The 22325-nt window shown below is 64.0% G+C and overlaps 3 protein-coding genes across 5 annotated transcripts; 2 read left to right on the top strand and 1 right to left on the bottom strand.

Moving 5' to 3' along the window:
* Positions 1–1758: 1758 nt before the first annotated feature.
* On the top strand, positions 1759–6022 carry GBA1 (glucosylceramidase beta 1). 3 transcript variants are annotated; one of them, XM_080824872.1, is made up of 12 exons: positions 1759–1816; positions 1912–2044; positions 2383–2470; positions 2664–2888; positions 2993–3139; positions 3411–3544; positions 3756–3928; positions 4163–4400; positions 4716–4940; positions 5329–5492; positions 5663–5776; positions 5875–6022. In XM_080824872.1, exons 2-12 carry the CDS (start codon positions 2018–2020, stop codon positions 5978–5980), a joined length of 1641 nt encoding a protein of 546 aa, XP_080680998.1. In that variant the 5' UTR covers positions 1759–1816; positions 1912–2017; the 3' UTR covers positions 5981–6022. The 3 variants fall into 3 exon arrangements, with proteins under 3 accessions (XP_080680998.1, XP_080680999.1, XP_080680997.1); XM_080824873.1 differs by lacking the exon at positions 1759–1816 and having other exon boundaries at positions 1848–2044; positions 2697–2888; XM_080824871.1 differs by lacking the exon at positions 1759–1816 and having other exon boundaries at positions 1888–2044.
* Positions 6023–6357: 335 nt separating this feature from the next.
* Positions 6358–10836, bottom strand: MTX1 (metaxin 1). The gene is made up of 8 exons (XM_080824895.1): positions 10712–10836; positions 9693–9762; positions 9495–9574; positions 7943–8035; positions 7581–7763; positions 7376–7452; positions 6791–6945; positions 6358–6703 (listed from the first exon to the last, which is right to left on the bottom strand). The coding sequence occupies exons 1-8, from the start codon at positions 10790–10792 to the stop codon at positions 6489–6491; spliced, it is 954 nt and encodes a 317-aa protein (XP_080681021.1). The 5' UTR covers positions 10793–10836; the 3' UTR covers positions 6358–6488.
* A 1237-nt stretch (positions 10837–12073) lies between these two features.
* THBS3 (thrombospondin 3) lies at positions 12074–21701 on the top strand. Its single transcript, XM_080824839.1, has 23 exons — positions 12074–12170; positions 13183–13389; positions 13943–14199; positions 14314–14416; positions 15172–15198; positions 15408–15490; positions 15576–15627; positions 15751–15899; positions 16138–16278; positions 16450–16527; positions 16905–17057; positions 17256–17366; positions 17511–17618; positions 17866–18025; positions 18271–18389; positions 18512–18564; positions 18819–19012; positions 19179–19357; positions 19465–19513; positions 19683–19879; positions 20092–20264; positions 21158–21297; positions 21386–21701. Exons 1-23 carry the CDS (start codon positions 12092–12094, stop codon positions 21442–21444), a joined length of 2871 nt encoding a protein of 956 aa, XP_080680965.1. The 5' UTR covers positions 12074–12091; the 3' UTR covers positions 21445–21701.
* The last annotated feature ends 624 nt before the right edge of the window (positions 21702–22325 follow it).

The following is a 22325-nucleotide window of genomic DNA, read 5'->3' as shown; positions in this document are numbered from 1 at the left end:
TGCGGGCAGCGAGGCCCGCGCAGGGCAGCGCTTCCGGGGGAGCAGGAAGTCCAGGGCAGGCGGGACCCGCTGCCCTGGTCCCGTCAGCGCCGCCGCACCTGCCCCCGCCGGCTCGGGCGTCCGCGCAGGTGGCTCGGCCGGGCCTTCCCGGCGCGACGCAGGCCTCAGCGGGGCGGGGCCTCAGCGGGGCGGGGCCTCAGCGGGGCGGGGCCTCAGCGGGCGCATGCGCGCGGGCGCTCTCCAGCCGGGGAGGCCGAGCGGCCCCTCCAACGCGTGGGTGGGAGCGCGGCCCCTGTCGCCCGCCCTGTCCCTGCCGCCGCGCCCCTGCCCCCCGCCCCCGTTCGCGCGGCTTCTGAAGAGTCTCTAGAAACGCTCGCAGGCTCCGCTCATCCTCGTCGGCCGGAGTCCATGCCCTCTCCGGCCTGCGAGCGGGACCGGGTCGCGCCGGGTCGCTGGGCTCCAGCCAGGGAGGGGGACAGAGAAGGGCTATGGCCGGGCTCTCCGCACGCAGCCTCCCTGCGTCTTTGGGGGGCGGCCCTGTTCCCAGGGACGACTGGAAAGCTCGCGGTCGCAGCGAGATCGTGACCGTCTCTCCCGAACCACTTTGTGGTCAGCGGAAAGCGAGGACGCCGGCCGGTCACACAGACCACGCCGTCGGGCTTCCCGCCTCGGGGAAATGGCGGGGCTCGGCCCATCCCGAGGGCAGTGGGTATGGCCCAGCGTGACTGAGACGGTGACCGAAGGTCGCACATCCAGTACTTGGCGGAGCTGGGGCTCAACCCAGCTTGACACCCCCAGGCTGGCCTCGGTGCTCTCGGAACCTAGAAGAAAGAACCGACTGTGCCTGCAGTGTGTCTGGAAAGCCTTCCCTGAAACAATTCAAAAAGCCAAAGACCCCACAAGGAAGCAGTTCCTGAGCAGCTCCAGGCTCCAGGCGCTGTTTGGCTTACTGATCCGGGAGGGACCCTGGGCGGGGGTGACTGCTCCGTCTCACAGAGGAGCCATGGGCTCCACGCTCGGGTCCTCGCTGCGGGCGCCGCTCCCGCTGTATTGTAGGCACGGTGCTCCCTGGACACCATCGTGGACAACCCCCTGCTCACGTCCACCAAGGACACAGCTGTGGACACTTTCCGGTTTCTGAACCTCACAACCTCCCTGTTCTGGGGGAAAGGAAACCAGTCATGACAGTCCTCCTCTGATGACAAAACATGTCCCAAGAGGCCTGATGCTGGTGACTCCTGCCCTCCAGGTGTGCAGGCCCTCTGCCCAGGGCCCATCCTCCCTGCTCTTCTGCCCCTTCTCCTCCAGGAAGCCTTCCTGGGTCACTCCCACCATGAGTACGTGTCAGCTCATGTTTATCTGGAAGTATCTGCGTAGGCCTCTGACTCCCCCGCCTCTAGAGCCTCTGGAGGGCAAACTGTACCTTAGGCGTCCCCCAGCATCCTGGGGCTGAACCTTTTATTCGTATCACCTTTATTGGTATTACTTTACTTTTATTTTTATTTTTTTCTTTTTTTCTAAGTAAGCTTGCCCAACATGGGGCTTGAACTCACAACCCCGAGATCGAGAGTCGCACGCCCTGCCCACCGAGCCAGCCAGGAGCCCCATCCTTGTTAGGTATTCCTTAAGTTTTTTCTTCTCAAGGAAGCCGTTGCCTGCTGTGGCTCCCGTCCTCTGGGCTTCAGGCGCTGTGACACCACCGTGCACTCCGCTCTCTGGGCCGGATTCTTCCCGAGGCTGTCATCCACACGTGGCTCCCGCAGTTTCACGGTGAATAATCGCGGACAGCCAGGAGGAAGCGAGCCGCCCTTCACAAGTATGGTTGCAGTTGCCTCACTTCCTGCGTCACATGATGCGCCCATAGTTGTCACATGACCCACTGGCTCCGTTCTGCCGGACTTAAACCTGCAGGACGAAGTCGGGGTCTGTAGCTGCGGCTGGGACCTGCATCCCTGTTCTCATCTAGTGGATCCTCCGTCCTTCCGAGGCTGGAACCCCACAGCTCCCTCACCCGCTGATGGAGCTTTCAAGTCCTCCCAGAGGAGTGAGTGGGCCCGAGCTCCCCATCGGTCCTGTCACGCCGCTTCTGGAGTCCTGGCCATCCGGACCCTGGAATTCAGGGAACGATGGTCTCCTCCAACCCAGGCCATCATGGCTCTTCGATGGAGGGGCAGAGGGAGAGAGGGAGGGGAGGAGGGAGGGAGGGGTGGAGGGAGAGGCGGTGGAAAGAGGGGAAGAGGAGGGTCCTGGTTGGGGTGGGCGGCAGCCCGGTGTCTGTGTTGGAGGACGGTGGGAGACTAGGCCATGAGCATCCAGCCCACGGGAGAGAGCCGGGGCATGGACAGGGACTCGCCTTCTAGCCGGTCCTCGTTCTGTTCTCAGGAATGTTCCCGGCCTCTGGACAGGGTGGGTGTCACGGCTGCCGGCCTCACGGGACTGCTCCTCCTTCAGGTGATATCGTGGGCATCAGGTGAGTGAGTCACGGAGATGGGAGGGAGGCCCCCTGCTCCTCCTGCCTGGTGGTCCTTGGTTGTTTTCTGGCATGCCAGAACACCAGGAGGTGTCGAATAAACCCTTCGGAGGGCCTGAGACCAAGCGCGGGTGGGGGTACAGCGAGAGGACTTTTGAAACCAGCGTGTCCCTTCTCTGTCTTCATCCTGCAGCCCTGGCCTCTGCTTGTGCTCCCTCCCCCCCAGGTGCCCGGCCCTGCAGCCCTAAAAGCTTCGGCTACAGCTCGGTGGTGTGTGTCTGCAACGCCACGTACTGTGACTCTCTTGACCCCCTGACCCTGCCGGCCCCGGGCACCTTCAGCCGCTACGAGAGCACGCGCAGCGGACGCCGGATGGAGCGGAGTGTGGGGACCATCCGGGCCAACCGCACGGGCACAGGTGACCAGGACGGGCTGGGATCCCCCCAGAGCTATCATGCCAGTGACTGCCACGACCTTCTTCCCTGGGCACTGAGACCCTTCGTTCCCTGTGCATGTTCTCAGGGCTCCTGCTGACCCTACAGCCAGACCAGAAGTTCCAGAAAGTGAAGGGGTTTGGAGGGGCCATGACAGACGCCGCTGCCCTCAACATCCTCGCCCTGTCCCCCCCTGCCCGGAACTTGCTACTCAAATCTTATTTCTCTGAAGAAGGTGAGAAGGAGGGGGACGAGATGAGAGTGTGGTGGACCCTTTGACATTTCCACTGACCATGACTTCCACCCATCCCACATTTGGGTCCTCTCTCAGTGCCCCGTGGAGCAAGTGTCCGACCTGCCTGTCCTTGAGTGTTTAGGGATGCCGAGGCTCAGAAGCCCGGGCTCCCCTGGGACTGTCTCGGACGTCACTGAGGGCTGAGTGTAGGCCGGGTCGCACATTCTCCTGCTGACCTGGACCCTCCTGTCTTGGCCTTGTCTTTGTGCAGGCATCGAGTACAACATCATCAGGGTCCCCATGGCCAGCTGTGACTTCTCCGTCCGCACCTACACATACGATGACACCCCTGATGACTTCCAGTTACGAGACTTCAGCCTCCCCGAGGAGGACGTCAAGCTCAAGGTGGGCTCTGGCCCCGGTGGAGTCAATGCCTGCCGGCTGAGGAGCCGCAGGCCAGAGCAGGGCCCGGAGAGACACAGAGCCTGGCCCCTGCTGTGCTGTGTCCTGGGGTGGGGGGGGGCAGGGCGGGGGCCCATGGCAAGGCCTGATGCACTGGTCGGGCCAGTCTGTCCGTATTCCAGCTCTCACGGTCTCTCTCCTCCACTGTCTCCAGATACCCCTGATTCACCAAGCTCTGGCACTGGCCCGGCGCCCCGTGTCACTGTTCGCCAGTCCCTGGACGTCACCCACGTGGCTGAAGACCAATGGGGCGGTGAATGGGAAGGGGTCGCTCAAGGGTCAGCCTGGGGATATCTACCACCAGACCTGGGCCAGATACTTCGTGAAGTAAGGAAGCTGCAATGCCGTGGGGTCTGGACCAGCTCCCCTCTTGGACACCCTCGTACCGGCCCCACTCCTGTACCTGGGTCACCCCCAGCTCGGACTGCTCAGATCCCCTTTCTATCTCCTGGGCCTTTCAGACGTGGCCTGTCAGTTTCCCCCGTCTTGACGGGCCTCCTGATCCCCCAGGGCCTTGGTCCCTTTCTCGGCCAGGCTCACGCGCGCCCTCTGCCCTGCCAGGTTCCTGGATGCCTATGCAGAGCACAAGCTACGGTTCTGGGCAGTGACGGCAGAAAACGAGCCTTCGGCAGGGCTGCTCAGCGGGTACCCCTTCCAGTGCCTGGGCTTCACGCCCGAACACCAGCGAGACTTCATCGCCCGGGACCTGGGTCCCGCCCTTGCCAACAGTACGCACCGCGACACCCGTCTGCTCATCCTGGATGACCAGCGCTTGTTGCTGCCCCACTGGGCCCAGGTGGTAAGGCCCAGTGCCCCCCGCGGTGTCCCGGTGGTCCCCAAATCTAGCATCCAGGTGGCTGGCGCCCAGAGTGTCTTCCCTGCTCCAGCTCTCGATTCCTAGAATTCCCTGGCCTGGAGCCAGGCACCCCAGAGGCTCCCCTGGGGTGCTGACCTCCCAGATCCCAGAGCCCCAGGGTTGTCACCTGGAGCCCCTCTAGTCGCCTGCATCCCACTGCCCATTTCTCAGGTCCCCGGTGCTGCTTCCAGAACCCTCCATGCAGGGCCCAGATTCAGTGGCCGCTCTCCCCAGGAGTCTTTGCCCTTCCTGGCACAGGTGCTGGCGGACCCGGAGGCAGCTAAGTACGTGCACGGTGTGGCCGTGCACTGGTACCTGGACTTCCTGGCCCCAGCCAAGGCCACCCTGGGGGAGACACACCGCCTGTTCCCCGACACCATGCTCTTTGCCTCGGAGGCCTGTGTGGGCTCCAAGTTCTGGGAGCAGAGTGTGCGCCTGGGCTCCTGGGACCGGGGAGTACAATACAGTCACAGCATCATCACGGTAAGCCCCCAGGACCCTGCCGGGCACACCCCCGCAGACCCTCTTGGTCGCATGAAGGAAAGGCCTCTGAGCCAAGCATCCCCCGCCGGTTTGCTCTTTGGGGCAAATTTTGGGATCTCGTGATTCCCTGTCGTGCCTTCCCTCCCAGACAGGCACGCCCTATTAGCCCTCCTCCTCCTGCCCGGGTCTCGGTGGTCCCATCTGCCTCAGTTTCTCAGCTTTTCATCCCATGCCTCCATCCCCAGCACCCCGCCCTCCCGAGCCTTGAGGGTGCAGAGCGCCCCTCCTTGGCCTGGGACACCCCCGTCTGTCTTCCTCATGCGACCCTTCAGGACATAGTCTGGGGACCCCGTGTGGAGCCTCTGTTTCTGCCCCACCCCCACCCCAGAACCTCCTGTACCACGTGGCCGGCTGGACCGACTGGAACCTCGCCCTGAACCCAGAAGGGGGGCCCAACTGGGTGCGCAACTTTGTGGACAGTCCCATCATCGTCGACATCGCCAAGGACACGTTTTACAAACAGCCCATGTTCTATCATCTCGGCCACTTTAGGTGAGTGGAGGGTGGCCCCATGTCCCGCGCCGCCGCCACCCCAGGCAGGAAGGGAGCAGGATGGGAAGTGAGCGCACGGTGTCACCCCGGCTCTGGGGGTGTGCGGGGCAAGAGTGACTTCTCAGCAAGGGGGAGTGGGCCCCACCTGACCACGCCTGCTCCCGCCTCAGCAAGTTCATCCCCGAGGGCTCCCAGAGAGTGGGGCTGGTGGCCAGCCAGAACAGCCTGGACGCAGTGGCACTGACCCGTCCCGACGGCTCTGCGGTTGTGGTGGTGCTAAACCGGTGAGAGCAGCGGGGCCAGGGCCGGGGGCCGGGGGCAGAGGGCCACACGGTGGCCTTGGCAGGCTGAGTGCTCAGCTTCTCTGCCCTTCCTCTGCCAGCTCCCCGAAGGACGTGCCTCTCACCATCGAGGACCCTGGCGTGGGCTTCGTGGAGACGCTGTCCCCGGGCCACTCCATCCACACCTACCTGTGGAGCCGCCCGTGACGGAGCCTGGGTGTGGGCATTAAAGGGGTATAGACAGCTCACATACTGTCCGTGGCTGAGAGGACCTAGGCGGGCTGAGCATAGGTGACGTAAGCCCGGAGCAGTGGTTTGGGTGACTCACTCTCCCCCTGGCCGATGCCTGGGGGGGCCCCTCGGGGAGGACAGGGAAGCCCCAGCACCTCCACCCCCGCCTCCCCCCTGCCATGCGCTGTGTGCCGGCTCCACGGAAACTGGGCTGGGGCCCAGGGTGAGCTCACCGTCTGTGCAAACACAGGCTGGGACTGGGGGGGCAGCTGGGGAGGTGAGGAGGGCCAGGCCCCACGCCACCCCCTACACGCCGGCTAGGGGAGACGGCGGCTCCGTCACCAAGAGAGGGTCTGATTCCGGTCAATGTGGTTTATTGTGGGAGGGGCACCCCCACTTCCAGCCCTGCCGAGGACGGGGGCCTCTGGAATGTACGACAGTAGAAAAGTCAGTCCCGGGGTCAGGGGGCAGGTGTGAGGACAGGTCACTCCTCCTCATCTTCCTCTGCCATGCTCAGGGATCGCGTGCCCGGGGCCCGAGCAGGTGTCGCCCGCTGGATGGAGACGATGCCGCTGAGCAGGGCGTAGCCCACCATGGCCGCCAGGCCCGCCAGCACGGACAGGATCTGGTTCCGGCGCCGGTTGGGCTCCTCCTCAGTGTCGGGGCCCGCTGTCGTCGGGCGGGGGGGCGGCGCCTCAGCTGAGGACCGGGGAAGGAAGATGGGCACGGGGGGCTCGTCCTGGACCCCTGCCCACCTTCCCGGGGAGGCCGCTGCGCGCCCCTCACCTCCGTCCCAGGGGAAGTAGAGGCTGAGGATGTGGGTGCAGTAGGCACAGAGGTTCTGCAGCCCCCGCAGGTGGGCCTGCAGCTTTCCACTGGGCAGCTTGGCCTGGAGCAGCAGCGCCAAGTAGCCGAAGACAAAGGCGTCCAGGGAGGCAGGGCTGGAGCCGACAGAAGGGCCGGACGAGAGAGACTGAGGCAGGAGGGGTGGGGCCAGAGGGGGGAGGGACAACAGGCCCCGAGAGGTGGGCTCTGGCAGCGGAGGGCCCCCAGGGGAGGAGCGGACACCCGGTTCTGGGGCTGGCTCCGGACCTGGCTTGGGGAGGGCTCCCCTGGTGGCGCCAGCCCGGCCCTGAATGGGACTCTATCCTGGGGCTGCATAAAGGGCACATTGAGCGCCCCGCAGCCCCGCAGCCCCCTCCCCCCCAGGCCTGGCAGCCCTCCCACCTCACACACAGCCCCACTGTCATCAGGCCCAGGGTCTGTCCCGAGGACCTCCTGTCGGGCGCCTGAGCCACCCCAGTCCCTGCGGCCACATCGGAACCCGTATCTCCTCCCAAACCGTCTCCCTTCCCCCGGGGACAGACTCACGCGTCTCCGAAGAAGAACTTCTGGGAGCCCAGGCGTTGCGAGAGCAGGGTCAGGCACTCCCGGGCCTCGTGGTACAGCTGGAGGGGGCACACGGGTGGGCTCGTGGGCGAGGGACGGAGCCGCCTCCCGTGCTGGGCTGCCCCCACCTTCTTGACCATCGTCTTCGGGGCTCTTGGCCGGCAGCAGCCCCCCGCCCCAGACGTACCTCCTTCTCCAGCTCTTCCTCGTCCTCGGGCCGGTGCTCCCCGCACAGCAGCTGCAGCCGCTCCATGAACTGCCGCTGCATGCGGCCGGGAAGGAAGAAGTTCAGGGGAAAGGGCGTGGCCTCCGCGTACCACTTCCGGGTCACCTCCACGTAGTTCTTGGTGTCCACCCAGAAAGTGTGTATCTGGATTGGGGGGGCAGAAGGATGAAGCGGGTCACTGCACTGAGCCAGTGCAGCTGCCTAACTTAGGATGGGCTTCTGTGCTGCCCCCGGGCTCCATGTGCCTGCGTGCGTGTCCCTGACACCCCCCAGCCTCCCCCACCTCACTGGCCACGGATGCTGGGAGGTCTGGGTGCACTCACCAGCACCGGGAGCAGCTTCTCCTCCAGCAGAGACATGAAGGCCAAGGTGTCCGCTCCTTGCCGGGCCGACAGGTCATAATCAGCATTGTACTTCTGCGGATGAGATGCCCGTGAGCTGGACACCAGGAGGCTCCAGGGCACATCCCCAAGGAGCGAGGCATCCTGTCTGGGACCACCCTCACGGCCTCTGAGTGGAGCAGAGCTAGAGCAAGCAGCTTTTCCCGCTGAGGCCCCCTTGCCCGGCCCGGCCAGGAGCCTGTTGCTGTTGGCGGAAAGCCTGGGCCTCAGAGCCTGCTGGCCATCAAGGTCGGGCGCCCACTGCGGGGAGAGAGGCAGGCCCAGCCACAAACCAGGAGCAGCTCCCGGAGCCTCCATGGAAAGCTGGCAGCTCGCCTGCTGACGGCAGCTTTCGGACAGGAACTTCCCCAGTCCAGGCACCGCAGGGCTGGCACAGCAGAGCTCAGAGGCTGTGCGGGCCTCCGTCCATGCCTCAGGAACTAGGGGACGCCATCTTCAGCCCCAGGCCCCCTAGCTTGTTCCCTCAGTGCCTGGGGCTATTTCTTCTATCTCATTCTGTGGCCCGGGCACCACCACACACGTTCTAACAACACCCCACGTGTACTCAGCCTGCCCCGCACTGCTGCAGGCTCCAGTGTCTGGTCCTCAGCAACTCTTTCCACATCCTGAGCAAATTTTGTCCCCACATAGCCTCTGGAACATGATCCTCAAAAAAAAACCCCCAAACTTCTCTGAGCCTCAGTTTCTCCCTAGTAGACTCTTCTCTCAACGTGGCTGTGCTAGGAGAACGCTCTGGAAACCGGAGAAGCTGTGTTCATTCATAAGGACTCAGGGTGGTGGTCCAGTCCCTGCCCAGAACTTTGCCTTCTACCTGGTTCCCCTCTCTCCATGCCTCCCAAGCCTCCACGGAATTCCCCAGCTCCTTCACATTTGGGAAAGCAGAAATGAAGAGGAGGGTGCTACTTCGCACTACTTCTGACAAGGGTAGAGGAGCCACTGGAAAACATTCTGCCTAAGTCCCCTCCTTTACGAACAAAGAATTTATAGATCTGAAAGAAGAAGGAACTTGCCCAAGATCACACAGTCAAGGACAGAGGGAAGAGCACAGTCAAGGTATCTCTGTTCCTCTTGAAATACTCCCTCAACTCCCCCGTGCTGGCTTGAAGTCTTGTCCATCCCAAGCCCCATATCCAGCCCAACCTGGTCCTGTGAGAAGGACAGGAGCCACCTCTCAGGGCCTCATCTGAGCCACCCACCGTTCTCTTCACTGTGTCATCAGCCTGTTTGCCTCTCCCTCCCTGCCCAGCAGGCAAAAGGCACTGTGCCTTCGGAGGCAACCCCAGCGTCCCCTGCTTCATGCCCGGCCTAGTGCTTTACTCCACTCAGCAGCTCTGGGTGTGTCTCCCCCACTGGACAATGTGCTCCTTGAAACTTTGGGTCCCCTGCCTCTAGCCTGGCACTTATCAATAAAAGTGTGTTGCACTGAAATCACTGAGCTGCTCTCACTGGCAGCCCCCCTACCCGAGCCACCTACCTCTTTCCGAAGGTGGGTGATGATCTTGTGTGGTACCGAGATGACCTCTCCATGACTGGTCCGGAGGGCAGGCAGAGTTCCTGACGTTGAGAAAAAAGGACGCCCACCAGACCTTTAGCTGCCTTTCCATATGGATTTGCACCACATTCCTGTCCGCCTCCTGCTCCACCCTTCCTCACCCCCAGGAACACGGGGTACCTGAAGGGCTCTGCCAGGGGTTGGTGATCTTGTGCACCTTGAGTGGGGCACCCGTGAATCTGGCATAGGTCTGCAGGGAAGGAAGCAGAAAGCAGAGAGGCCCCCACAGGGGAATCAGGAAGAGAGAGAACATTTATTGAGTTCCTTTCACGCTAGGCTCCGTACTTGCCTCACAAAAGAAGCGTTACAGCTGCCCTTTCACAATGGGCAACACAGGGCTCAGAGAGATGGGGGACAGGTCTGCCAGTCAAAGCCTCCCCCGTCTCCTCTCCTGCCATCTGCTTGATGTACACAGAGCCTCCCAAGTTCTTCCTAACCATGTAGTCCTTTCCTTGGAAGCACTGACCATGCCCTTCTCCAGGAGTCTCTGTGGCCTGCTCCTACTTAAGTCTTAGCACCTGAACACGGCTTTACTTGCCAACGTGTCTGCCTTTCTCTAAACGACCACACGGGAGGAACCAAGTCTTATTCGTCTTTGCATGACAATGGGTGGTTTGGAAGAGGCCTGATCCTGCTTATTAAAGGAAGGAGTGAATGAATGAGGCGAACTAGTCTTTCTGACCAGAAAGCTCTTTCCACAGAGTCTTAATACATAAGCGGCAATACATAAACCAGAAAATGCTGTTTAGTGAGCAGGAGGGGGGGGGGGACAGGAATGCGGAGCCTGAGAGCCCTGAGGTCGTCCAGGCTCAGTAAACCTCCCGATGAAGAAACAGCGCTCAGAGACGAGAAGGGATCGCCCCAAGGTCACACAGCCGGTAAACGGGTGAGCAAGGACTAACACCCATTTCCTGAACCCCCGACCAGGCCTCTTGCTGTGGCTGCACAAAACCTAGGCTGTCAGGCCATAGGGCACTGAGCCCACGTGCGCCAGGCACACACACAAAAATCTTCGATTGCCTCAGTTTCCCCCAGTGCTCCCGGGCGGAGGCGCCCTAGCGAAATTCGGACGATCGGCCAGTTCGGCTCCCGCCCCAGTCCTCCAGAGCGCAACAGAGAGCAATGGCGCCACCCCTCACCAGCACGGCCAGGCTGTCCAGGTCCACTGACGGCAGCCCCCAGCCCCCCGACCAGCAGAACAGCTCCATGGGCGCCGCCATCTTGCCCGCCCTCTGTCCCGGAAGCACCTCCCCACGCGCTTCCGCCCGCCCCGCCCCTCGGGCCGCCCGAGGCGGGGGCCGGAGCGAGCTGCGCGGCGAGGCGGGGCGAGGCGGGGCGAGGCGGGGCGGAGCCGAGGGCTTCGGGGAGGGCGGCCGCCGCCGCCTCCAGAGGCGGGTCCCGAAGGGGGGAAGGGTTCTCGGCGGGCCCGCCGCGCGGAGGCTGGGCGGCCTCCCCTCTCCTGCGGGGAGCCCCGGACCCCCGACGGCGCGGCGGGTCCTGGCGGCGCGGGTCTTGGGCGCCGGCTCCGGGCTTTCTCGCGGCCGTGCACGCGGCCCGGGCTGCGCCAGGTCCCCGCGGGGCTCGGCCCGGAGCAGGGGCCGCGGGGGGGTCCCCCGAGCCGCATGTTTTCCACAGCGCGTTATGTTTGGAGCCGGCCCCGCGCCGCCTGTCGCCATGGAAACAAAACAGGGGCGGCGGCGGCCGGAGCCGGGTCGGGCTGGGGCCTGGGTGGGGGAGGGGGTGGGGCTCGCGGGCCGTTGCCGTGGTAACGCGAACGGAGGCGCCCCTCCGCTTCATCCGGGTCACGGCCTGCCCGCCAGTACCACCCCCCCCCCCAGTCTTCCCAGTCTGGCTCCGGCCCCTGGCCTGTCCCCTGGTTTACTGCTGGCCCCACTGGCCCTTTGCTCGTTCCTGATTCCTTCCCTCCGACCCGTTCGCTGACCGCCGTGTGGGACGGGCCCTCCAGCTCCCAGCGGAGGCCTTCACGTTTTCCCAGGACTGAGGCACGTGTCGGGGGACCCCTACCAGTAAAGAGCATTTGCTTCGTCGGAGCAGCAAAGTTCAGGCCATGTGGGCATCCCCTGGGCACAACAGCGAGCTAGTTTCCACCACTCCCTTGGCATCCCTTCCTGCCAAGCTGTGGGATAATGCGCACTGCCTGGCACTGCCCCTGCCAGGGGTTCCCGCCTTCTGCGACTGCGACGTACAGAAAACAGTAGCATTCGGTAGTGGCCCCCCGCAGCGAGATGGCAGGAGGGAGGGAGGCACCTGGGAGAGAGGACCGTTAGGGAGAGGCAGGAGGCAGGGAGGCCTCAGACTCTTCCCCAGTGCCCTGGATCACGGAGCTGGGGATGCCTTCAGGCTGACTGGCAGCTCTTTGTTTCACCCCCCACCCGCCTGCTGGCCCCCCCCTTCAACTCCCCCTTCCAGTCCCTCCGCCCCCCGCTCCTGCTCTCTCCGCCTAGCCTTTTCCCCTCCCAGCCGCCTGCCTGCCAGGGGTAGTGAGCCAGCTGAGCGGCATGGAGACGCAGAAACTTCGGGGGGCCCTGGCTCTTCTCCTCCTTTGCACTTTCGCATCTGCCAGTCAGGACCTGCAGGGTAAGCCTGTCTCCATCCTCTTAGACCCCTTTCGGCCTCCCCTTGTTTGCCCTCAGCCTAGTAGCAGGAAACATGTGGGCAAGGGGAGAGTCCGTGAAATTGTGGCCATCAGGGAAGGAGTGAACACCAGAGGGTAGTGGGTGGGTAGGAGCTGACCAGTCAGCCTGAGGCCAGGGCAGAGAGCTCAGGAGCTGCATGCTAGGGCTGCCCGGGCTGGGTTGGTGTCTGAGCTTCCGCAGGGACCCCAGGGTCCAGGAGGCCAGGGCAAAGGTGGGCTTCTCCATCCCCGGGGCTGCCGGCTGCCCCAAGACAGGGTGGGGGTGGGGACCGAGAGGTCTGGGCTCTCCCGGAGGTCTGGCTGTGGGATCGGCCTGCGGGTGTGGGAGAGGTAGCTGGAGCAGATGACAGAGGCACAGATTCATTACTGGCTGGAAGGGAAACCACAGTTTGGCCGGGACACAGGAGGCAGAGGAGCCGGGTCCCACATTCCCGTGGGAGAGAGGCAGACAGCAGGAGGGTCAGAGCCCTCAGTGGGCAGCTCTCCTCGTCCAGCGTGTGTGCACGGAGCCCCGGGGGCGGGGCGGAGGGGCGTTTGGGTGTGGGATGAGCCGAACCCAGGCGCCTAAAGAGAAACTGCTTTTCCATTTCTGCGCTGTGGGCACCAGGTGCTGCTTCTGCGTGGGATCAGCACAGTGGCTCCCTTGCGCCACCTGGTGGGGGCATCTCAAGTGGGCCGGGCGCTCGTTCTGTTTCCAAGAGAGCCTCAGGCCCTTGGGGTTCCCAGAGGGTGGCCCTCAGCAATGTTGAGGGAAAGGAGGCACAGCGTCTTGTCTTCTGATAGCGACCAGGGTTGAATTTCAGGAAGGTGACTAACGCTGCCCCCTGGGGGCGGGGGTGGGGGAAGTGATGAAGGATGCTCCCCCCCCACCACCGCCCCGCCCCGGGGCTCAGGGGAAAGGGCAGCTTGAGCATTGGACCCGCTCTCTGACCTCGATAATCCTCGCCTGGCCAGTGATTGACCTGCTGACTGTGGGCGAGTCTCGGCAGATGACCGCTGTGGCGGAGAAGATCCGGACAGCCCTGCTCACTGCTGCTGACATCTACCTCTTGTCCACCTTCCGCCTGCCCCCCAAGCAGGGTGGTGTCCTCTTTGGCCTCTACTCTCGCCAGGACAACACACGATGGCTGGAGGCCTCAGTTGTGGGCAAAATTAACAAAGGTGACTGGTGGGCATCTCCTTTCCTGCGCTGATGACCCCCTGAGCACTCTCCCTCGTCCCCACCCCCATCTCTCTCTTAATTCTCCTTGGCCTCTGTGGGGGCTCATGGGCCCATCCAGCTGTGCACAGGCACTAGGGGCACCCGGAATGGGGTGCTTAGGACGTGCACCGGGAGGCCAGGTACCCAAACCATAGAGCAAGGCCTAATACTTGCAGGGAGAGGGTGTTGTCCTTGGGGCTGCCTGAGGGAGGGGGAGGGAGGTCTCCGTGTCCCAGCAAGGGTGTACAGCAGTCCCTCAGCTCCTCGGCACAGTCCAGTGGGTACAGAACCAGCTGGCACCCTAGCAAGGGACAGAGTGATGGAAGACTAAGGACGTCCTAGTCTCCGAAGCAGTTTGAAAAGTATTTGTTGTGTGCCCGTCACACACCAGGTGGGGAGAGATACATCGCAGACAAGGGGCCGACGGGAGTGCTATCCAGAAGGGCTGATCCGAACCCTAGTTGGGAGATGGGATGGGGGACAGGACCCATACTGACCTCCCCTCCTGGGCAGTGCTGGTGCGGTACCAGCGGGAGGATGGCAGAGTCCACGCCGTGAACCTGCAGCAGGCAGGCCTGGCCGACGGGCGCACGCACACGGCTCTCCTGCGGCTCCGTGGTCCCGCCCGACCCAGCCCTGCCCTGCAGCTCTACGTGGACTGCAAACTGGGAGACCAGCACTCTGGGCTCCCTGCATTGGCCCCCATTCCTCCCGCCGAGGTTGACGGGCTGGAGATTCGGACTGGACAGAAGGCGTATTTGAGGATGCAGGTGAGCCGGGAGGACGGGCCCCCTGAGTTCCGCACACGGCCTTTGCAGCAGTGGGAGGAGGACCCGGCGGGTTTTCCCACCCCACTCTGCTCCTGTCCGCCCTCCCCTCCCCAGGGCTTCGTGGAATCTATGAAAATGATTCTGGGCGGGTCCATGGCCCGGGTGGGGGCCCTGAGTGAGTGTCCATTCCAGGGGGACGAGTCCATCCACAGTGCAGGTAACACAGAGCTGGCGTTCTAGACCCCAGAACCACTTCCTGTGGCCTTTGTTGACTCTCATCTCCTTGACTCCCCCCTTAACACTCATTCCTTTGGCTCACTGATTCCTGGGGCTTCAGACCCTGTCACCCCCAATCTCCTTCGCCTGTGGCTACAGGCCATCCCAGGAGGCCTGGGTCAGAAAAGTCTCCCTGTTCAGGGGTCCCCGCCTCCCCGGGCAGCTGGGAAAGTAGAGCGACTGGAGAAGAAAGGAACTCCCGAGCGCTCCGTGTGTGGGCCGGACAGTTCACTGCTTGGTCTTGGTGACCCAGAGAAAGGTCTTTGGGTCTTTCTTAGCTGTCGTCCGCGGCTGTCACCTACCAGCGGCCTCTCCGAGCGTGGTCCGTCTGCCTGGTGACTCTGGCGGGGATGCTCAGAGGTTCTTACGGACAGAAAACGCGCACTTCTCCCAGAATCTGGGTGGGGGAGGGGGGCACAGAGACGGAGCGGACAGACTCGGACCCTTTCTGCGGCTCCCAGGCCTGGGAACCAGGGGGATCTGGCTTCTGACTGTGAGGCAACCCTCTTTCAGGGTCGGTCACCCCATGGGGAGAGCTGTTGCTGCCTGCCTGTCGCCTCTGCCCTCCCACCATCCAACTGCCTGTCCCTCTTCCAAGACTCCTCTAGGCCTTTGTTCCTGCCTCTCTTTCCCTTCCTCCTCCTCACCGGCCTGGTCCTCTTCACGTCTCCGCCCTCTGTGTTTTCTCCTCTCCAGTGACCACCGCACTCCACTCCGTCCTAGGTGAGCAGGCCCCCGGGAGGTGGGTGGGGAGGAGCCCCCAGGCCGCTGCTGCCACTGCTGGCAGGAAACAAAGACCCCTTTGGCCAGGAGAGGGGTGGGGTTTGTTTAAGGCGGGCTGGGGAGCACGGGCAGGAGCCGGCTTATTACCCCAAGAAGGGGCGAGAGCTGCGGCCCGGTTCTGAGCCTCTCTGCACCTGGGGCTCTGACAGGGGAGCAGACCAAGGCGCTGGTCACCCAGCTCACCCTCTTCAACCAGATCCTGGTGGAGCTGCGCGATGATATCCGAGACCAGGTCCGAGCTCGCCAGTTGGGGGTGGCACAGGGCTTGGGGGAGGGGGGTGCGAGGAGCCGACCGCCCCCATCCGTCTGTCCGCCAGGTGAAGGAGATGTCTCTGATCCGAAACGCCATCATGGAGTGTCAGGTGTGCGGTGAGTGGGCGTGTGGGGCGGGCTCCGGACGGCGCCCCGTGCTCCCCACCCCCCGGCTTTGGCCTCCCCTCCTGGGGAGGGCACGGCCCCCTGTGGCTGGCTCTGACCGCGCCCACCCCTCAGGCTTCCACGAGCAGCGTTCCCACTGCAGCCCCAACCCCTGCTTCCGAGGCGTGGACTGCATGGAAGTGTACGAGTACCCGGGCTACCGCTGCGGGCCCTGCCCCCCGGGCCTGCAGGGCAACGGCACTCACTGTGCGGACATCGATGAGGTGGGGAAGGGCCGCCTGGAAGGGCGCAGGGTTGAGAGAGGCCCAAGGACTTGGGGCGGATGCTCGGAGACAGGAAAAGACATGAGGAGGGAGGGCACAAAGCCCGTGCAAAGAGCAAAGGGCCGCATGGGGAGGGCCGCTTGGGGGGCAGGGGGGCTTCGGGGTGGGGGTCAGAGTGCAGTGAGGCTAGGCGGTGGGAGCACGGGCAGGGTCCTGAGCCCCTTTGTCTCTCCCACAGTGCGCTCACGCTGAGCCCTGCTTCCCTGGCGCCAGCTGCGTCAACACTGTGCCTGGTTTCCACTGTGCGGCCTGTCCTCGTGGCTATAAGGGCACTCGGGTGTCCGGCGTGGGCATCGACTACGCCCGCGCCAGCAAACAGGTGAGCTCGGCCAGAGCGTGAAGACGAGGTCTGGGGCTTGCGGGGACCGGGGGCTTCTGGGCCGGGCACGGGGTCCTGGTGGGAAATGGGGCGGGGCTCCCGGCCGGTGCGCTGGCTTTGCGGGAGGGGCCCGGCCGCGGGTCCAGTTTCACCCGGAGTCTGCCCCGTCAGGTCTGCAACGACGTGGACGAATGCAATGACGGGAACAATGGTGGCTGCGACCCGAACTCCATCTGCACCAACACCGTGGTGAGCCGCGTGCCTGGAGTGTGTCCGGAGTGGGGCGTGCGGCCGCACGCGCACACGTGCGCGCGCCACCTCAGAGCTCCTGCTGTACCTCCTTCACCCCTAGGGCAGGCCACCCTGACGTGGTTCATGCTGGCTCTGAACCCGGGTTTTGCTTCTTACGGTGGCTGGTAGCGGGTCTCCTGGGGTTCGGTGTCACCACCTGGAAGCCGGGGCTACGAGACACCCGCAAGGCTGCCGGGAGAGGCCAGAGGCCACGACTGCCCCAGTGGGCATCAGGCCGGGAGCGCCCATCCCACACCCCTTGGGCGGGACAGCCCTGGTCCCGGGTGCCCAGCAGGATGACCCTCCTCCCCGACATGCCGCTTCCGCGTTCTCAGGGCTCTTTCAAGTGCGGCCCCTGTCGCCTGGGCTTCATAGGGAACCAGAGCCAGGGCTGCCTCCCAGCCCGCACCTGCCACAGCCCGGCCCACAGCCCCTGCCACGTCCATGCGCACTGTCTCTTTGAGCGCAACGGAGCAGTGTCCTGCGCGGTGAGCTGGGCCTGGGGCTTGGGAGGGAGAGGGAGGGTTTGGAGAACCGGGGTGGGGCCGTGAGCCTGCATGAGGCCTGGGATGGGGGCCTGCGTGGGAATGGGCCCAGGAACCACTTGGGGAAAACGAGAGCTGGAGCAGGAAAAGGCCGGGTTTGAGACAGCCCTGGCCCTCATTCCTACCCTTCCCGTGGCCCAGTGTAACGTGGGCTGGGCTGGGAACGGGAATGTGTGTGGGACCGACACGGACATCGATGGCTACCCGGACCAGGCCCTGCCGTGCATGGACAACAACAAGCACTGCAAGCAGGTGTGCGGCCAGTGGGCAGGGGTGGGGCCGGCGGGCAGGGGTGAGCCGCCCAGGCTGGGGCAGGGACGGAGCAGGCGGGCAGGGGTGAGCCGCCCAGGCTGGGGCAGGCCACAACCCCATCTGGGTTCCTCCCCTGACCTTTAGGACAATTGCCTTTTGACACCCAACTCTGGGCAGGAAGACGCCGACAACGACGGCGTGGGGGACCAGTGTGACGATGACGCCGACGGGGACGGGATCAAGAACGTGGAGGTGGCTCCTGGCGGTCCCGTCCCTTGCAGCTCCTCTGCTCCTCTCTATGCCTTGTCCCGTAACCCTGTCCCCTCTTGGTCTCTGGCGGCGCTGCAGGGCCGGCCTCAGGGCTCCCATTCGGGCGTAGACCGCGTGCCAGGATGAAATGGGTTCTGTGGAGGGTGCGACTGCAGACGTGGGCACGGGGATGGGGTGTGGGTAGGTGCCCAGGAGCATGCGGGCGGCCTGACTCTTCCTCTCACCCCAGGACAACTGCCGACTGTTCCCCAACAAGGATCAGCAGAACTCTGACACGGACTCCTTCGGGGATGCCTGTGACAACTGCCCCAACGTCCCCAACAATGACCAGAAGGACACGGACGGCAACGGGGAAGGGGACGCATGTGACAATGATGTGGATGGAGATGGTGCCACTGGGGCTGGGGGACTGGGAGGCCCGAGCAGTGGGAAGGAGGCGCGGCTGGGCGGTCTAAGCACCACAGGGGGAGACCTGGGTGGGTGAAGCGCCCTGGAATGGGACGAAGGAGGGCGGGGCGAGGCGGGAGAGGGCTGGGGGTGTCCTCTAGGGGGTGTCCTCTGCGCGGGACGCCAGCTCCAGAAGAGAGCATGGCCTGTTGCAGCGACAGGCTTGTGTCCCCTGCATGTCTCATAGGCATCCCCAATGGACTGGACAATTGCCCTAAGGTCCCTAACCCACTGCAGACAGACAGGGATGAGGACGGGGTGGGAGATGCCTGTGACAGCTGCCCTGAAATGAGCAATCCTACCCAGGTACTGGCGCTGGGGAGGGGAGGGCCCCGGGGTGAGGCCATGGCCCTTCCCGTGGGAAGTGGTCCGGCCCCGGTCTGCGGAGTTATCAGGAGGTGGAGAGAACAGGCGTCTCTCTCTCTCAGACAGATGCCGACAGCGACCTGGTGGGGGATGTCTGTGACACCAATGAGGACAGGTAGGGCAGGCCAAGACACAGACGGTCCTCCCTGGGTTCCTTTGCTTTCTTGTGGTATGTCGTTTCCTCTGTGGTTTAGCCTCGATTCTCCACTACTGCTGAGCAGGAAGCACCCCCCAAGTCTAGCCTCCGCTGCCACTGCCAGACGTTCGCCACACCTGGCTGGCTGTGGGGCACATCCCCGACTTCTGAGCAGAAGAGGGGGGATGGACGTGGTACTTTTAGAGCCTTTATTTGGTGCCTGTTCTGGGCAGCGATGGGGATGGACATCAGGACACTAAGGACAACTGCCCAGAGCTGCCAAACAGCTCCCAGCTGGACTCAGACAATGACGGACTCGGAGACGAGTGTGATGGGGACGACGACAATGACGGGGTCCCAGACTATGTGCCTCCAGGTCCTGACAACTGTCGCCTTGTACCCAACCCCAATCAGAAGGACTCAGACGGTGAGGCCTGGGTCCCACAGAGGCCTGTACTGGTGGGGGCCCTGCCCAGGGCGGGGTGGCAGGTGCCGCTGGGGCTAAGCTAGGAAGGCGAGGCCCGATGGGCGGTGTGGTGGTGTCCAGAGCCCACCGCCAGGCTTTCCTGAGCCCCCAGCCTCGCTCTGCCCAGGCAATGGCGTTGGCGATGTGTGCGAGGATGACTTCGACAATGATGCAGTGGCCGACCCCCTGGACGTGTGCCCCGAGAGTGCAGAGGTGACCTTAACGGATTTCCGGGCCTATCAGACCGTCGTCTTGGACCCTGAGGGAGATGCTCAGATTGACCCAAACTGGGTTGTGCTCAACCAGGTACTGCAGCCATGGGCTGGGTAGGGGCTGTCAGGCCAGGATCAGGTGGGGCCTTGGTGGGGCTGTGTCCCCGGAACAGGGTTTTCTTCTTTCCTGCACTCCACCAGGGTATGGAAATCGTTCAGACCATGAACAGTGACCCTGGCTTGGCGGTCGGTACGTACGGGGCACCCGGTTCCAACACTTCCACCTGGAGGAACCCTACAGGGGCAGGGAGCAGGGGCCAAGCCGAGCACACATCTCGCAGGCATTGCTTCCCACCCCGAGTGCACCGTGGGCCACTAGTGGCTTTGCCACCCGTGACCCAGATCCCACCCACCCCCAGGATACACGGCCTTCAACGGTGTGGACTTTGAAGGCACCTTTCACGTGAACACGGTGACTGACGATGACTACGCAGGTTTTCTCTTCAGCTATCAGGACAGCGGCCGCTTCTACGTGGTCATGTGGAAACAGACGGAGCAGACGTACTGGCAGGCCACACCGTTCCGGGCTGTCGCTCAGCCAGGGCTGCAGCTCAAGGTTGGCAGCCGCCCTGCGCCCCCAGCTCAGGGCCCTCACCCCGAGCCTCCCTGAGCTTCCCCCACTGCCCGAGTGGGAACCCTCTTTCTTAGACATCTGGCCCGGAGGTTGGCTTCCAGGGACTCCAGAACATGCTTCCTTTCCCACCTGTCCTCACCAGCCTGCTGATTGGGTCCCACGGTTGACCCCCTGTCTTTGCCAATACCCTCCAGGCGGTGACGTCTGTGTCAGGCCCGGGCGAGCACCTCCGGAATGCCCTGTGGCATACTGGCCACACCCCCGATCAGGTCCGGCTGCTGTGGACGGACCCCCGAAACGTGGGCTGGCGGGACAAGACCTCCTACCGCTGGCAGCTGCTGCACCGGCCTCAAGTGGGCTACATCCGGTGAGGGGCGGGGCTGAGCCCTGCGGAGGGGGGACCCCAGGCCCGGCCTGGCTTCGCCTTTATGGGACTCACCAGGCTGCCCCTGCACTCTGCTCCTCGGTGCCCTGGGCCCTGGACTGGGACTGGGGCCACTTCCCTCTCTGCCCTCCACCACGGATGTCCCACCTCAGCCCTGCTCTGGGCCCTACGGCGCGTGCTCCCCAGGACGCATAGGCGATGTGGGGCCGTTTTCCCTTCTGTAAAGTGAAGGCGTGTTTGGGAGCCTGTAAACCACAGGACAGTCCGTGGAGAGGCCCGTTCCCTCCGGCCCCTTCCGTGGTACATCCCAGAAGCTGCCCCATCACCATGTCTGACCCAGAAGGGGTCGTCATTTGCAGAAGGGTAAACCGAGGCCCAGACTGCACACCTCTGAGCAGCAGGGCTAGGACTTCGCAGTCGGGTGCTGTGGCCACCCCTGCACGCTTCCAAGTCAGCAGGGGTGACGGGGAGGGGAGGGGAAACGGCACGAGCCCGGGCTCCAGGGACTTGCGCTGGTTTCCCTTTAAGGTGCCTGGGGCTGCAGGGTGCCAGGGCAGGGGATGAGGGAGGGGGGACCAGAGCCTGGGAAGCGGGTGACTTCACCCCCCAGCCCATTGTGCTCATTGTCATGGCAACCCAATCCTCGCCTGGAATGCGGCTGGTGCTTTGAGATGCAAAGGGGGCTGACAAAGAGGCAGGGGCCCCAGGCCTGAGAAAAGCACCCCGTCCCTCCCCTTCCCTTCCTCCCTCTCCCTCCTTCCGTTCTCTCTCTGGCCCAGTGAGCTCCGGGGGGTTGGGGATGAGCAGGGGCCTGGGCTTGATGGCCCAGTGCCCACTGGCCTCCTAGCACCCACGGACGCCCCTGTCCTGGGCAGGGTGAAGCTCTATGAGGGTCCTCAGCTGGTGGCGGACTCTGGGGTGATCATCGACACAGCCATGCGGGGAGGCCGTCTGGGTGTATTCTGCTTCTCTCAAGAAAACATCATTTGGTCCAATCTCCAGTATCGATGCAATGGTGAGGCTCCAGACCCCATCGGCCTGACCTTTCATACGCCCCGGTGGGAGGGTCCTAGGTTCTGACCTCAGTCATTTCTCCACCACAGACACGGTGCCTGAGGACTTTGAGCCGCTCCGGAGGCAGCTGCTCCGGGAAAGGGTGTGAAGAGGCGGCCCCCGCGGGATCCCGAGTCCTGATTTTAGACCCTCTGGCCTTGGGGTCCATCTTGGAGACCCTGGGGTCTAACTTACAGCCACTCAAGCAAACACAGACCCTCCTCCGGCACCCACGGGAGTTCCGCCCCAGAAGGGTGGTGACCCCACGGTCAGGAGTTGGAAGTTTTCAGGGGCTATTCTTCTCAGGCACTAACCCCAGGAAAGAGAACAGCACGTTGCCATAAAGGTCCAGTGGTTTTCTAAGCTAGTGCTTGTTGCTTCTTTTAGGGGTTCTCCGCGGCAGTGTGAGGAGCAGGAAGGACCCGAGGGGGCGAGAAAGGGGGCCGGTAGGATGAAAGCTGGAGCTCTACAGAAGTTTGGACGCGCGGGCGGGTGCACGAGGAAGGCGCTGGACTGGGGCAGGTGGAGGACGAGGGGCTGGCCCGGAAAACGGCTAAGTCCTCCCAGACCCACTTACTCACGGCGGCAGCGGCGACACTCCAGTCCATCTTAGGTCGTCCGGATCGACAGCCAGGAGGGCTGGAGCTGGCCCGCTCGGGGCGAGAGGGAGGCCGGGGGGCCGGGGGGGCCGGAGGCCGGGACGAGTGCAATATTGGCGGGGGAAAGAACAACACTGCACCGCGTCCCGTCCCTCCCGCCCGCCCGGGGCCCGGGATCCCGCTCCGCACCGCCTGCTGCCGGGCCAGCCCCAGAACCGGGGTCGCGCCGGGGAGCTGGGTCCAGCTGGAGGCCAGAGACTTGGCGCCTGGGCGAGGGGGGAGGGGACGGCGGGGAGGGTGGTGGCCGGAGGGGAGGCCGCGGTGGCCCGGAAAGCCGCTTTCCGACACCGAGCCGCTGCGCGCGCTTGCTCTTTAAATACTCGGAGCGCGC

Source organism: Martes martes, assembly GCF_963455335.1.
Source record: "Martes martes genome assembly, chromosome: 15".
In the NCBI taxonomy this organism is placed as follows: Eukaryota; Metazoa; Chordata; class Mammalia; order Carnivora; family Mustelidae; genus Martes; species Martes martes.
The sequence above is the reverse complement of the archived record's forward strand: the minus strand, read 5'-3'. Positions and strand labels throughout refer to the sequence as shown.